At 40.7% G+C, this 13,794-nt stretch overlaps 1 protein-coding gene across 1 annotated transcript; it reads left to right on the top strand.

Moving 5' to 3' along the window:
- The first annotated feature begins 7 nt into the window (after positions 1-7).
- Positions 8-11,361, top strand: TOMM7 (translocase of outer mitochondrial membrane 7). The gene is made up of 3 exons (XM_063123944.1): positions 8-162; positions 6,169-6,217; positions 11,149-11,361. The coding sequence occupies exons 1-3, from the start codon at positions 60-62 to the stop codon at positions 11,162-11,164; spliced, it is 168 nt and encodes a 55-aa protein (XP_062980014.1). The 5' UTR covers positions 8-59; the 3' UTR covers positions 11,165-11,361.
- Positions 11,362-13,794: the final 2,433 nt, after the last annotated feature.

Raw genomic sequence — 13,794 nt, 5'->3', positions numbered from 1 at the left:
GGCCTTTCCTGCCCGCCCCCTTCCTTCTCGTCTACGGTCTCTGAGGCGTCACTGCCGCCATGCCGAAGCTCAGCAAAGAGGCGAAACAGCGGCTACAGCACCTCTTCAAAGGGGGCCAGTTCGCTATCCGCTGGGGCTTCATCCCTGTGGTGCTCTATCTAGGTCAGTGACGAGGGGCAGGAAAAAGGCTGAAGTCGGCTGCAGCCGGGATGCTAGACTTGGTCTACCCGCCTTGCTTGCCTGCCTTGAACTGAGCGAGGCGCTGGCCTGAGGGGTGGCGTCGCGTCGCGTCCCGTCCCTTGGCTGTCCGTTAACGGCCGTCCTCCCCAGGGCAGTTCCATGGCGCGCGGCGGGTCACAGGCGTAGCGCCTGTGACGCAGCGAGGGTAGCGCGTGATGGGGCGCTTGGTGGCTCACGTGGCCGATTCCCCATGGCTCCTCGTGAGAGCGGGGAACCCTCTGTGGGCGAAAGCTCCGCGTTCCTTCGCCCCCGCCGTTTTGACCTGCGTATTCTCCGCTTCAGAACTGACCCCGGGCTGATAGTTTCGAGTTCAACTTGCCAGAAAGAAGCAGCAAAGAGATAGTCGGGTTTCTCCCTATTTCGGAATAGCCCGCCTGCTTCTTTCTAGCACCGCCTAGTCTACCCATGCTGCAGAATGAGGGGGTTGAATGAATCTGTCATCACTTCAGATTTAGGTGGGACAATACAACTTTTGGATGCTCCTGTGCGTTAAAGACAACTCCTCCCTGCAAGAAGAAAACCAGTAGAACTTGGAGTGACTTAGGCAACAACATAGCTCTCTGATGTATTAGTTTTCTGCTTGTAGAGGGTCCTAATTTGGGGGTGGAGGACACAAGCAAACTTTCAAATCTGGCATCTCCTGCCTGAAGTGCAGAGACAATTCACTTCAAGATCCTACCACTTGATTTTGTTTTATCTGTAGAACAGATGAAATCTTTGTATTCTAGATTTCTGTGGGCTGAAAACATGCTGCTCAAAATCACAATGGAGCTGAAATAGCAGCAGATCTTTGTGAAATATCCTATTATATTGTGCTGAAATAAGGGTTCACATATTCTCTTATTCAGGATAGGACTTCCTGCCCATGCCATATACCTGCCTTGTACAGTCATGTGAAATAGAAAGTACACCCTCTTGGAATTGTATGATTTTACATATCAGGACATTATAACAATCATCTGTTCCTTAGCAGGTCTAAAAATTAGGTAAATACAACCTCAGATGAACAACAACACATAACATATTACACCGTGTCATGATTCATTTAACAGAAATAAAGCCAAAATGGAGAAACCATGTGTGAAAAAGTAAGTACACCTTATGATTCAATAGCTTGTAGAACCACCTTTAGCAGCAATAACTTGAAGTAATCGTTTTCTGTATGACTTTATCAGTCTCTCACATCGTTGTGGAGGAATTTTGGCCCACTCTTCTTTACAACGTTGCTTCAGTTCATTGAGGTTTGAGGGCATTTGTTTATGCACAGCTCTCTTAAGGTCCCACCACAGCATTTCAATCGGGTTGAGGTCTGGACTTTGACTGGGCCATTGCAACACCTTGATTCTTTTCTTTTTCGGCCATTCTGTTGTAGATTTGCTGGTGTGCTTGGGATCATTGTCCTGTTGCATGACCCAATTTTGGCCAAGCTTTAGCTGTCGGATAGATAGCCTCACATTTGACTCTAGAATACTTTGGTATACAGAGGAGTTCATGGTCGACTCAATGACTGCAAGGTTCCCAGGTCCTGTGGCTGCAAAACAAGCCCAAATCATCATCCCTCCACCACCGTGCTTGACAGTTGGTTTGAGGTGTTTGTGCTGATATGCTGTGTTTGGTTTTCGCCAAACGTGGCGCTGTGCATTATGGCCAAACTTCTCCACTTTGGTCTCGTCTGTCCAAAGGACATTGTTCCAGAAGTCTTATGGTTTGTTCAGTGCAACTTTGCAAACCTAAGCCGTGCTGCTACATTCTTTTTAGAGAGAAGAGGCTTTCTCCTGGCAACCCTTCCAAACAAACCATACTTGTTCAGTCATTTTCTAATTGTACTGTCATGAACTTTAACATTTAACATGCTCACTGAGGCCTGTAGAGTCTGAGATGAAACTCTTGGGCTTTTTGCAATTTCTCAGCATTGCACAGTTTGACCTTGGGGTGATTTTGCTGGGACGTCCTCTCCTGGGAAGATTGGCAACTGTCTTGAATGTTTTCCACTTTTGAATCATCTTTCTCACTGTAGAATGATGGACTTTAAATTGTTTGGAAATGGCCTTATAACCCTTCCCAGATTTATGGGCAGCAGCAATTGCTTCTCTAAGATTATTGCTCATGTCTTTCCTCCTTGGCATTATGTTAACACACACCTGAATGCTCCAGACCAGCAAACTGAAAAAACTTCAACTTTTATAGAGGTGGTCATACTTGCTGATGATCAGTTAATCATGGGCATTTGATTAGCAGCACCTGTCTGCTACTTAGCATCTTAATTCCTATGGAAGCAGTAAGGGTTTACTTACTTTTTCACACATGGCTTCTCCATTTTGGCTTTATTTCTGTTAAATAAATCATGACACAGTGTAATATGTCATGTGTTGTTGTTCATCTGAGGTTGTATTTACCCAATTTTTAGACCTATTAAGGAACAGATGATTGTTATTATGTCCTGATATGTAAAATCATACAATTCCAAGAGGGTGTACATTCTTTTTCACACGACTGTAACTGCTTTCTCATGTATGCAGTAGGTTTTTCTCCCTGGGGGAAACAAATGGGAGTTTATCTGAGTGAATGGATGAGTGAAGTTAATTGAAAAGATAATTAAAATAAGGGCTGTTTTGGTCAGATGCTGGATACTGTATGACTGGAAGGAAAATCAAAGATGTCAGCACAAAGACTGTTAACTATCTATCTGAGAAGGTGGTGGAAAGTATAACAAGTAGCATTTCTTGACTTGCCCCAAATGTGTGCAGGCTGCAGGTGGCCTTCAGAGGTCTTTAGTGTGGCCCAAGTGGGTGCCTTAGCTGCCATCATCACATCACAGCCCTACAAGCCCTGGTGATTAGTTGTTTGGCAAGCTTGGGGAATGTGATTGTGATGAGCAGGATGGTGTGTGGGAAAGGTAATCTCTCTGTGCCATCTTCTCCATCGGAATTGTGAATCCCTCAGCCTTGTCACCAGTTCTGCTGCCACCGGAGGGTGGGTGAGAATGAGAGGCAGATACTCTGGGGCTTGCCCTCTGGATTAGGATAGCATTGGCAGGCACAGAGACAGTTGTAAGAGAGGCAGACCAAGTTTGTGATTGTACGAGCTATATAGTTGCCTCTCTCTATACCTCTCTATATAAGTGTCTGTGTGAAAGAAATTAGATGGATGGATGAAGGGGAGACGGTCTGGGTTTGTAAAAGAGTATGAATGGGTGATGGAAGAAGGAGGGAGGCAGAAAAGAAAGAAGAAAGGGATGGCCCTCCCAACTATTGGATTTGGCCTCATCCACTACTACTATTATTGAACCCCTGACCAATGAGGGAATATTAGGGCCCTTAATCCGACAAACATTGCCCACCTCTGACTTGCACAGTTGATTTGGTCCTGCAACATTTCTGTAAATGCTAATGACACTTTCCTATGTTTTACACTATTAATTATATTAAGTACTATAGATAGAGCAGTGTGAGCAGAAGGTAAATGGTGGTCCATCAGTGGACCACCTAGGACAATTGCTGCAAAAGATGCTAGACTAGATGGATCTTGGTCTGATGCAGCAAGGAACACTTTGATGTTCTTGAGCAAACATGCATACTCACGATCACAACAGAGATTAGTTTAATTGTTCACAGATCCTGAGTATGCATGTAGGTTAGGGTGACCATATGAAAAGGAAGACAGGGCTCCTGTATCTTTAACAGTTGTATTGAAAAGGGAATTTCAGCAGATGTCATTTGTATATATAGAGAACCTGGTGAAATTTCCTTTTCATCACAACAGTTAAAGCTGCAGGTGCCCTGCCCTCTTTTAAATCTGGTCACAGTAAAGCTGCAGTATAGCTCATGCAGCTTTAACTGTTGTGATGAAGAGGAAATTTCACCAGGTGCAACATGCATTCAATGGACACCTGCTGAAATTCCTTTTCTATGCAACTGTTAAAGATACTGTAGCCCTGTCCTCCTTTTCATATGGTCACCCTAACGTAGGTGGATGACAGAAGATCCTAATTTTCTTGTTGCCAACACAAATACTGAATACTATTTGTCTAAGAGGTTCCATGGATAAAAATACAACAGTAGCATTGCCAACCAAGAGTTGCTATTCCTATTTGATTCTGTCTTAACTTCCCACCCATCCAATAACTGTCAGTTAAAGAGCTGGAACTGTATCCCATGCATATTTACTCAGGAGTAAGTCTTTCTGAGTTTAGTGGAGTTTCTCCCTGAGTAATCATGGGTTGTTGTTGAATTGTGGGTTGTTGTTATATGAAAATTGTGCGCTGTAGTTTAACTATAGATTGTTAACTACAAACAATCCAGAGAGCCCATGGTTTGTGTTGGGTTGTGAACTCTGGGTTGCTTGTGGTTAAGAACCCATAGTTAAACCATAGTTTAGGGTTTGCACATAACAAAACCCACAAACAGCCGTACCCTGCGTTATCATTAAATGCGAACTGGGCCAAATAATTATGTCAATGGTAGATGTTGCAGGTAGCAGAGTGCATCTAGTAATGTATTTTGGGAGAGAAGATGGCAATTTCCCTCCATTTTGGGTAGCAGGAGGGTTACTGATTGCTTGAAAGTTACCAGGTTTCCTGAAACTGGAGGCTTTAGAATCTTAGAGTGTTCTTTATTGGGATTTCCCAGTTCTTGCTGAATTCATTTCACACACTCTTTCTATTACGCTAAATTTTCACTTGACTAATTGAGAATTTTTTTGTGAATTGTAACCTATGCATGAGTGATTTTTTTGTTGCATTGTGAACAAGGAAAGCAGATTTAGCTTTCCATAATAGTGTAGCAAAACTTCTCACAAATGTTAGGATGCAATGGTTCTGTCCTTTAAAGTGTCATTAACAGGATCATTTTTCATTTGCTGAGCAATAATTCCATTGATCCATGGAATCATAGAATCATAAAATAGTAGAGTTGGAAGGGGCTTATAAGGTCATTGAATCCAACCCCCTGCTGAATGCAGGAATCCACCTTAAAGCATACTTGACAGATGGCTGTCCAGCTGCCTCTTGAATGCTTCGGGTAGGAGAGCCCACTACCTCGCTAGATAATTTGTTCCATTGTCATACTGCTCTAAACAGTCAGGAATTTCTTCCTGGTGTCCAGCTGGAATCTGGCTTCCTGTAACTTGAGCCCATTATTCCATGTTCTGCACTCTGGGATGATCGAGAAGAGATCTTGGCCGTCCTCTGTGTGACAGAGGTTTCATAAGACTGGTCCTACAGGCTATTACTTATGAAACTTCAATAAGGGAACAGGCTCAGCTTGCTGCTGCTTAGGAAGCTCTGTTCTGCTTTTCTTCAACAGCAGAGATGACCCTGTTTATTAAAAGCAGAGTCTTGTCTCACTCAGTGGCCCAGTTCATATAACTCAGGTCTTTTTAAAACCCTGGATTGTGAACTGAGCAAGAACAAGCAAGTGTGCTGGCTCCCATTGCCTGATCACTCTCTCTGAGCAGAAGAGGCTAAACAACCCAGGGTCATTGTGCCCCTGTGTTGTTTAGCATTGTGTGCAAGAACTGGGAACTCTGGGTTGTTGTGGGAGAAACAGCCCAGGTTTGGAACCCAAGGTTTGTCTCAGGGTTCGAACTTTGGGTTGTCTTCCCCCAACAACCCAGAGTTCCCTGTTCTCTCACAATGCTAATCAACCAATGAATTGAGTATCCCTGGGTTGTTTGGCCTCTTCCAGTTACAGCAGGAGGAGTCCAACAGCAGGAGCCAGCATGCTTGCTCATTTTAGCTTAGTTCACAACAACCCAGGGTTTTAAAAAACTCTTGATTGTTCTGACATGCAAACCAGTCCAATATAATAGATTTTAGTGGGCAACTAAAGCCACTTGATGTAGTGGGCAACTACATCAAGATTTATTCTACTATGTAAAGAGCTATAATATGTTCATGATAAAATTTGACACATGTATTATTATAACCAGGTTTTAAGAGAGGTGCAGATCCTGGAATGCCTGAGCCCACCCTTCTGAGGTATGTGTTCAGTTTTTAATACCTCTGCAGAAATCATGCATGTTGAAGCAAACAGTGGGAAATGTACTTCGATGATTAGCTTGTAGGTGATAGTTTGAGACTTAGGCTGCAGTCCTTACTTACTTGGGAATAAATCCCTTTGAACTAAGTGGAGCTTACTTGTAAAGAGACACATATAGAATTGCATTGTTAGACATGCTCAGGGTTGGGCAGAGGGGGGCAGTGGGGCCAGTTCACATGGACCTACGATTTTGAAGGGGTCTACTCTGAGTCCCCCTGGTAGAGGCAAAGGGGGACCTGTTGGTAAAGATTTGTTACAAAGTAGCTCTCCCGTGAGTGAGCTTACTGACTCCATTTTGAGACGGCCAAAAAGCTGTCATTGCCAGCAACAGCGGCCTCTAATGAGAGGAGCTTCAGTGTTCTAAAATGAATAAAATCATACTTTTGGTCTGCAATAGTGCAAGAACATTTGAATGGATTAGCAGTTTTGAACATTAACATTGACAAAGCAAAGTTGCTTGATTTTTCTGTTGTTGATGATGAATTTGCCCAAAGAAAAGCACGTAAAGCATTTCTGAATGTGAAGAAGTGATGTCTTATATACATCCTGAATAAAAGTGCTTGCCATTACCTTTTTTATAAATCGTTGTAGTTCATATGCATTTAAAACTGATTAAAAAATACTTAATGAGCAGTTTGAAATGGGGCCTACATTTCCCATCTGGCCCGGGCCTATTACCAGCTTTGCCCGGCCCTGGACATGCCAGGAGACTTCAGACAAATAAATGAATATGCTATGTTCTCATTAGATAAGTTATAGATCAGGGTTTGATATAAACCCTTTTTTTAGTTTATCCAGCAAAAGGAAATACTCTTTCTGTTGGTTGCTAACATTAAAGCTTCAAGAGGTGTGACTTCTCTTGAGTGACGTCATCTGTCTTTTGGATTCTGCTTCTGTGATGTTATAAACAGAACTGGTAACCATAGAATGATTTAAACACTGACAACTGAAACCACATGAAACTTTTTTTTTTTAAAAAAAGGCAGTTTATAAGGTTGTGGTTTGGATACAGCCACAAGATGAGGACCATTTTGTTCATTTTGCTGTTATCTGATGGGAGTGACTTCATGGGAAATAAAAGATTACATTTTAACAGTTGAAATGAGGTGAAGAGTAGGAGCCTTGTAAAACTAGATTGGGAAACAACTAACCAGTGGGCTTCAGAGTGAAAACAGAGTAATTTTTCCAGCTATTGCAGAGGAGCGAACAAACATGAAGTTTAATGACCTCAGGGATTGTTAGAAGAATGCTGCATTCCTCATTTTTAAAAAAATACTTGACAAGGCAAATCATGGTAAAATACATTACCAATGCTATGTTAAAGATGGTAACTTGACGTCCAGTTTTGCAAATGCATAAATAAAAGACATCTCCTTTATTTTAAAATTCTGGGATTAATACAAAAATCTCTCTCTCCCCCCCCCCCCCCCCCCTATTTATTTCTGTTTGCATTTGTGTTACCTCTGTATGGTGTTACTTTATTGTTTGGATATTCTGAGAGCAGACATTTAATATTAAATTTATCGCTTAATAGTCTTCACACTGTCTGATGTCTGACTGCTCTTTAGACTCCTGTAATTAAACTGTCATGTTAGGTCTCATTGTATATTTTAAAAATCTGCAATTGATAAATTTACTCAATTTTATCTCTTGTCATATGTCTGTACGTATTTGCATATATGACATTTTCTAGTTAAAATGCATTTGTTCTTATGGAAGAATACACTTTTCTCTAATATGAAATCTTAACCTACCATGTTAAGCAATTAAGGGTGCAATCCTATGTTTAGACAGTGTTTAGACAGAAAAAAGTCCTACAATTCCTAGCATGCCCCAGCCAATTTGTTTGGCTGTATGGATGCTGGATGTTGTAGTGCTTTTTCTGTCTTAACAATCCATAGAATTGCACCCAAAAACAAAAATGAGAATCTAAATTGCTCTGTAAGTGCATGATGGCCAGGTTGGCTTCATAGAATTAAAATAATAATCTGAACCTTTTTTTTTTCTTAATTTGGTGGGATATTAACCTTAGTCATCATGGTAACTGCTTTTCTTCTAACATTTTGGAACTGGTTTAAAAAATAAATAAATCTGTGGCCTGGACCATGTGTTACTAAATTCTGTTTTAAAACATGGATTTCCATTTCTCTGACATGGATCACCATATCTGAAGGACGTTTGGTATTTTGTATTAAAAATAATTGTGTTGTATCACAGTTTTGTAGCATCTTACACATTTAGGGTACAATCCTGTACATGTTTAATCAGAAATAAGCCCTATAATTACCAAATATGCATAGGATTGCACCCATAAAGTGTCATTGTAGTAGTAAAAAGAAACAAAGAAGATATGTAGGTATGGGTCTTTAACTATTTTATATTTTTGGTTAGGCTTTGGAATCTCCAATGCTTTTTCTGATGAGCAGAGAAAGAATTTTAATATGATTTCAGTCTTCAGTATTTGGTAGTGCAATCCTATATTTATTCAGAAGTAAGTCACATTATGCACAATGGTACTTATTCCCAGAGAAATGTGCATAAGATTGCAGCCTCAATAAGCAATATTATAAGGTTGCTGAGGATAGAAATAAGTGAAAATCAGATGAAGCACAGACAAGATAAACCCTATAGATTATTTCTAATGTCTTGAACATTACTACTTAGTACCCTAATCTTGGTTGCTTTTAAAATAGAAACCTTATTTCGAACTTTCTGAGGGCCTTTATATGCATTTTAAACATCTTTACTCTAGAGCAAGCGCAGGGTCCCAGATCCAGATTGGGACTTGAGTGTGGGGCAGGGTGGCTTTAACAATTTCCTCCTCCTATGGGCCTGCTCTGCGCCTGCAATTTCTATTACATTAAAAGTCAGCTAAAAGATAGGTTGCATTCGGGCACCACTTTTAGCCATGATGGGTTAATAAGCTACTCATAGTAGCTTATTTTGCAAATAAGCTTGTTTTCCACTTCACAGTCAGACAAATAAGCTAATGTGTATAGTTTATTAAGCTACTGCACTTAAGTTGAGCCATTTCCCTGTCCTGTTGCAGTCCTCCCACCCCAGCAGTGGCGCTGTTTCATCCATTGACAACATCTCAGCAGCCTATTTTAACCTTCCGCAATATCCCAATGGTAGGGGAGAGGTTAATTCACACTACCAGCATCACCCTGATAAGGGGGTGGTGACTCTGAAGTGCTGGAAGTATGCAGGATCGGGACTAAACTTCATACACAGCTTCCCCTAGTTGGGAGATATTCAATGCACCAACCAAACCCTGTATGAATACACACACAGGAGCACAAACCCTGGGTGCACCGAACCCAGTCCTAGAAGTATAATGTCTGTTTTGAAAGGAACCAAGATTATTTGGGTAGTAAATAGTGCTTAGTAGTGCTGTGTTCGCTTTATGAATCACTACTTTGCAATAGAAATTGCAGTTGCAGGAGCCCCAATCAAGATCAAACCCATGGTGTGTGTATGTATGTGGGGTGTGTGTAAAAGTCCCCATAGTCCCCCCTCATAATAGGGTCTTGATCTAGTTCAGGGAGAAGGCTGTGCCTGCTCTTGTTACATGTTTAACGTAATGTCCGTTTTGGCCCTTAGTTGGCCTGGAATAGGACAATTTTCATGTCTTATTTTGTTCTATGTTAAAAGGGTTAATCGACAATCATAAGTGAAGTGTCAAAACTCCTGGCAGAAAAGTATGTTTCTAGGAATAAGTGATCCTAGAAACAATATGTGGGATTTTTATTTTTGGTATGCATAATGGAATGTAAAATTCCCATGAGACACATGCACTGCAAGTATTTTTGGAGGGAAATGTGGCTAAATCTTAATATTCCTAGTCTACATCATTATGGGTTAGTCTCAAATTAACAGTCTTGAGATGTTAATGTCTTTAAGCCATCTATGATTTCACTGAAAGAATGTGACCATATACTACCCCACCTACACCTTCAAAACTAGAAAACAGATAAGACTATTCAGTTACCCCATCTTATCTGGGAGGGTTCACTTAGGACTTCAAATATGATGCTGTTCCTAGAATTTATTATCACCTCAAGTTCTGTTATGATTTGACAGTAACTTCCAAACCTGACTCTAAACCCAAACCCCACTTCTGCCATTGACTCATTGGGTAACATTGGCCATCTGTCCCTTAGTTGCAGGTACTTATTGGAGTAGTGTTTAAAACAAACTAAGTATCACTGGTCTTTTTTAATCATTCTGTGATCATACCCAAGTCCTGTTTATTAATATGGTTCTGTTATATCTGCATTGGGCTGGATCGTGCCTGAGTAAGGGCTAAAACAAACAACAACACCCCCGCTATTTTTACTTTAGAGTAGGTGCAGGAGCCCTGAACTGGGCTAGTGGGGCTTTAAACCTCCCCTCAGCTATGGGCCTGATCCATTTCCTTACCACTGTGCCTACACTAGAGTAAAAATGAAAAAAGGAAAGACATAGCTACTAGATACAGATGTAAAGTAATGTCTGTTTTGTCTCTAAGTTGTTATTGAGTAAGTAGGGCACCAATCCTGTACCACTTTGTTGCTAACCCTTTTGCAGCAAATGTTTAATGAGTGTGTTTAAACTGTGGTTATGTAGCCACCATGGTTAGGAATGGTTCACACTACACACTAAGTCATGGTTTACATGATATGCTAAGCCATAATGTTCAGCTCAAAATGCTTAACTACCATGGCTTAGCATGTCGTCAGAACAGGTTAAGTGAGACTTAATTGTGAGTAGACAGTTATAGGATTATGCTCTAAGTGACTAAGTTGTTGCACTGGTGTGTGTGTTTGAAAGAGCTATGTTGCTGCTTCTGACAATGTTGTTCCTCTTCTTCCCCGTCCTTCTCTCCTAGTCTGCTTTGGGGATAAAGGATTTAACCACAGCATTTTGGAAGCAGCTGCTGAAGATGAATACATTCCAGATGCTAGAAAGGACACTTGTGCTATGCTACTGGCCGGCTGTTTCCTGAGAACACATAATACATTTAGAACACAATGGAATTTCTTTCAATCTAATTTATGTCACATTTCTTTTACTTCTGTTGGAATAAATATTTAATCTGAAATCCTTGAATTTAATGATGCATCTATTTTTTCAGATTATGACATATGGGGCTCTTTATACCAGTGTTTCATGACAGGGGGATTTGATTATTTCAGCTTCACCTTTGTAATCATCAGATTACAGAGCCTGTAATCATCAGAGCCATCAGTCTTCATTTTAATCATGGGTTGGACAAAATCACATCTTTGGTTCTCCACAGAAAAGCAATGTCATAAACTATGATGTTATCAATTTAATTGTTGCTGAAAGATCTCCTGAACTCATTCAAAAATTTTAGTAGAGGTTATGGAAAATGTGACTATTGGAAGGATAGGGAGTAACTGTTGATTTCCTTGGAATATTACAAGATGAATCATAATGGACATACAAGCAAATCAAGATGAATCATAATAGGCATACAAGCAAATCTAAATGTTGATTCCAATGTTCACCTCAATACACTATGCTGATAAACCCTCCTTCCCACTCACCCCCAAAACTAGTGCAGTCAATTGACAATCTTCATATACCTAGGAATCTTCATGTACCTGGGAGCCATAGGCTATAGTTGCAGAAGTATAAGCTTCACAGAACATATTAAACTATTTATGAGCCCACATGCCTACATTGGTAGTTGGTCCTTGGTGGCTTAAAAGAAAAACAAAACTTCCTTCCATTTTTTAAAAGCTTTGTCTAGTGCCTTGAAGGCAATTCACAAGTGAAAAGGCATGTACTACTGATAAGCCTCTATTTGTGTTTTGATGGGTAGCATACAATCATGCATCATCTGTGTATTCTTTCTAGACTTGCAAATCAGCCCTTGCACATACTGAGGAACTGGGCTGGTATTTCCTTTATAACAGTACATTCTTCATTCACCATTTTAAAAGCATATCTAGTCACTTAGCTAGGGATGCTGGAGAAATTCGAGACGGACTAAAATGAGGTAGGATTTTTAAGAATCTGACCTGCGGAATCTGCTGCAGACCAGCCTCCCCAGGTTGTGCGGAGCCTATGCAAATTTATTTGCAGGAAAATATACACGTTTCTGCTGAGACATGTTCTGCTGAAAATATAAATAGGGGAGAGTTGAATGCAATGGGGGACAACACGCTAAATGTTATGTACTAACATAATTTATATAAATTGTAGCAAGCTTTCGTACAGAATTATTTGTGTATTTTTCCACATAATGGAAGAAAAAAATTGAATCCATAAGTGAATGGAACAAACAACACTGTACAATCTATGAAACATACAGGATGGATTTCACAAAATCTGGACATCCCTATCTATAGCTTCAATCTATAGGTTCAGGTGGATCAGTAAATCCTGGGGCATTCTCACATTGAAAATCTACTGGACTAGGAACCATTGAAAGCAATTTGTGATGGAATTTTCTCTGTCCCTTCTCCAGTGCTAGCTTAATTCACTTTTAGTTGCCTTAACGACATATACCTCAATATTGAATAGGTGCAGGAAACTTCTCATAAATAGGACAGAGCAATTTGTTATAAACATACTGATGACACCTCCATAAACTGCCCAGTTGCGCCTTGTGTACATACTGAATGGGATTGATTCCTTTAGGATCCCATAAGGAAAGTTTAGGGGAGAACAGCAGCCTGGAGTTTCACTAGAGACCTATCAGAAGGGAACAGAGTGTCTTGAGTCCATCAATGCCAGTCAGTCCGTTATACTGATACATGGTTCCAGTGGTAAGAAAAAATAATCTGGAGGTTTGAATGTGATTAATAAGGTTACAGTTGTCCTTTTTTGACTCTAAAAACCAGTTACCACGGCAGTAAGCACAGTCTTGATGCCATATTCTTATTAAATGTCAGATGAGTAGGGAAGTAGGAAATTGATAGTATCGAAGCATATATGAAATTGTACAGCAACTTAACCAAGGAGAGGATACTGGTGATGACTAGTTATGGAACCAATTGCCATTGGCCTGATTTGCACATAATGACAACCCAGAGTATGGGCTGTTGTTGGGTTGTTGAGTTGTGGGTTGCCCTATGCAAACATCGTACTGTGGTTTAACTTTGGGTTGTTAACTGCAAACAACCTAGGAAGAGAACCCATCATTTGCTGTTAGGTTATGAACTCTGGGTTGTTTGTGGTTAACTCCGCTTAAAACATAGCACAGAGTTTGCATGTACCGACAACTCACAACAGCCCATATTCTGGGTTGTTAGATGAGAACCAAGTCAATATCTTTTAAGATTTTGTTAGCAAAATCTGCTACTGCCCTAAGAATTCCCTTGTACTGGACAAAAAGACGTCAGTATTCTGTAATGGCTACCAGCTGCCACAGTTAGGGCTATTAGGAGAGAAAGCAACAGCCAAGCACCTCTCCAGCCTAGATTCAACTACCATGAATGAGGCTACCAATCAGAGGGCAAGGAGCAGCTACACCACTGTATCTAGATCATGCTTAATGACCTGA

This window comes from Elgaria multicarinata, chromosome 1, assembly GCF_023053635.1.
Source record: "Elgaria multicarinata webbii isolate HBS135686 ecotype San Diego chromosome 1, rElgMul1.1.pri, whole genome shotgun sequence".
Taxonomy (NCBI): Eukaryota; Metazoa; Chordata; class Lepidosauria; order Squamata; family Anguidae; genus Elgaria; species Elgaria multicarinata.
Note: the sequence above shows the minus strand (reverse complement) of the source record. Positions and strands in the feature narration are given on the sequence as shown.

What these genes read in the sequence shown, in the direction of transcription:
- TOMM7 (XM_063123944.1), top strand. Translation starts at nt 60, where the DNA reads ATGCCGAAGCTCAGCAAAGAGGCGAAACAGCGGCTACAGCACCTCTTC. An exon ending in CCCTGTGGTGCTCTATCTAG is followed by an intron (nt 163 to 6,168) that starts GTCAGTGACGAG and finishes TATTATAACCAG; the next exon opens with GTTTTAAGAGAGGTGCAGAT.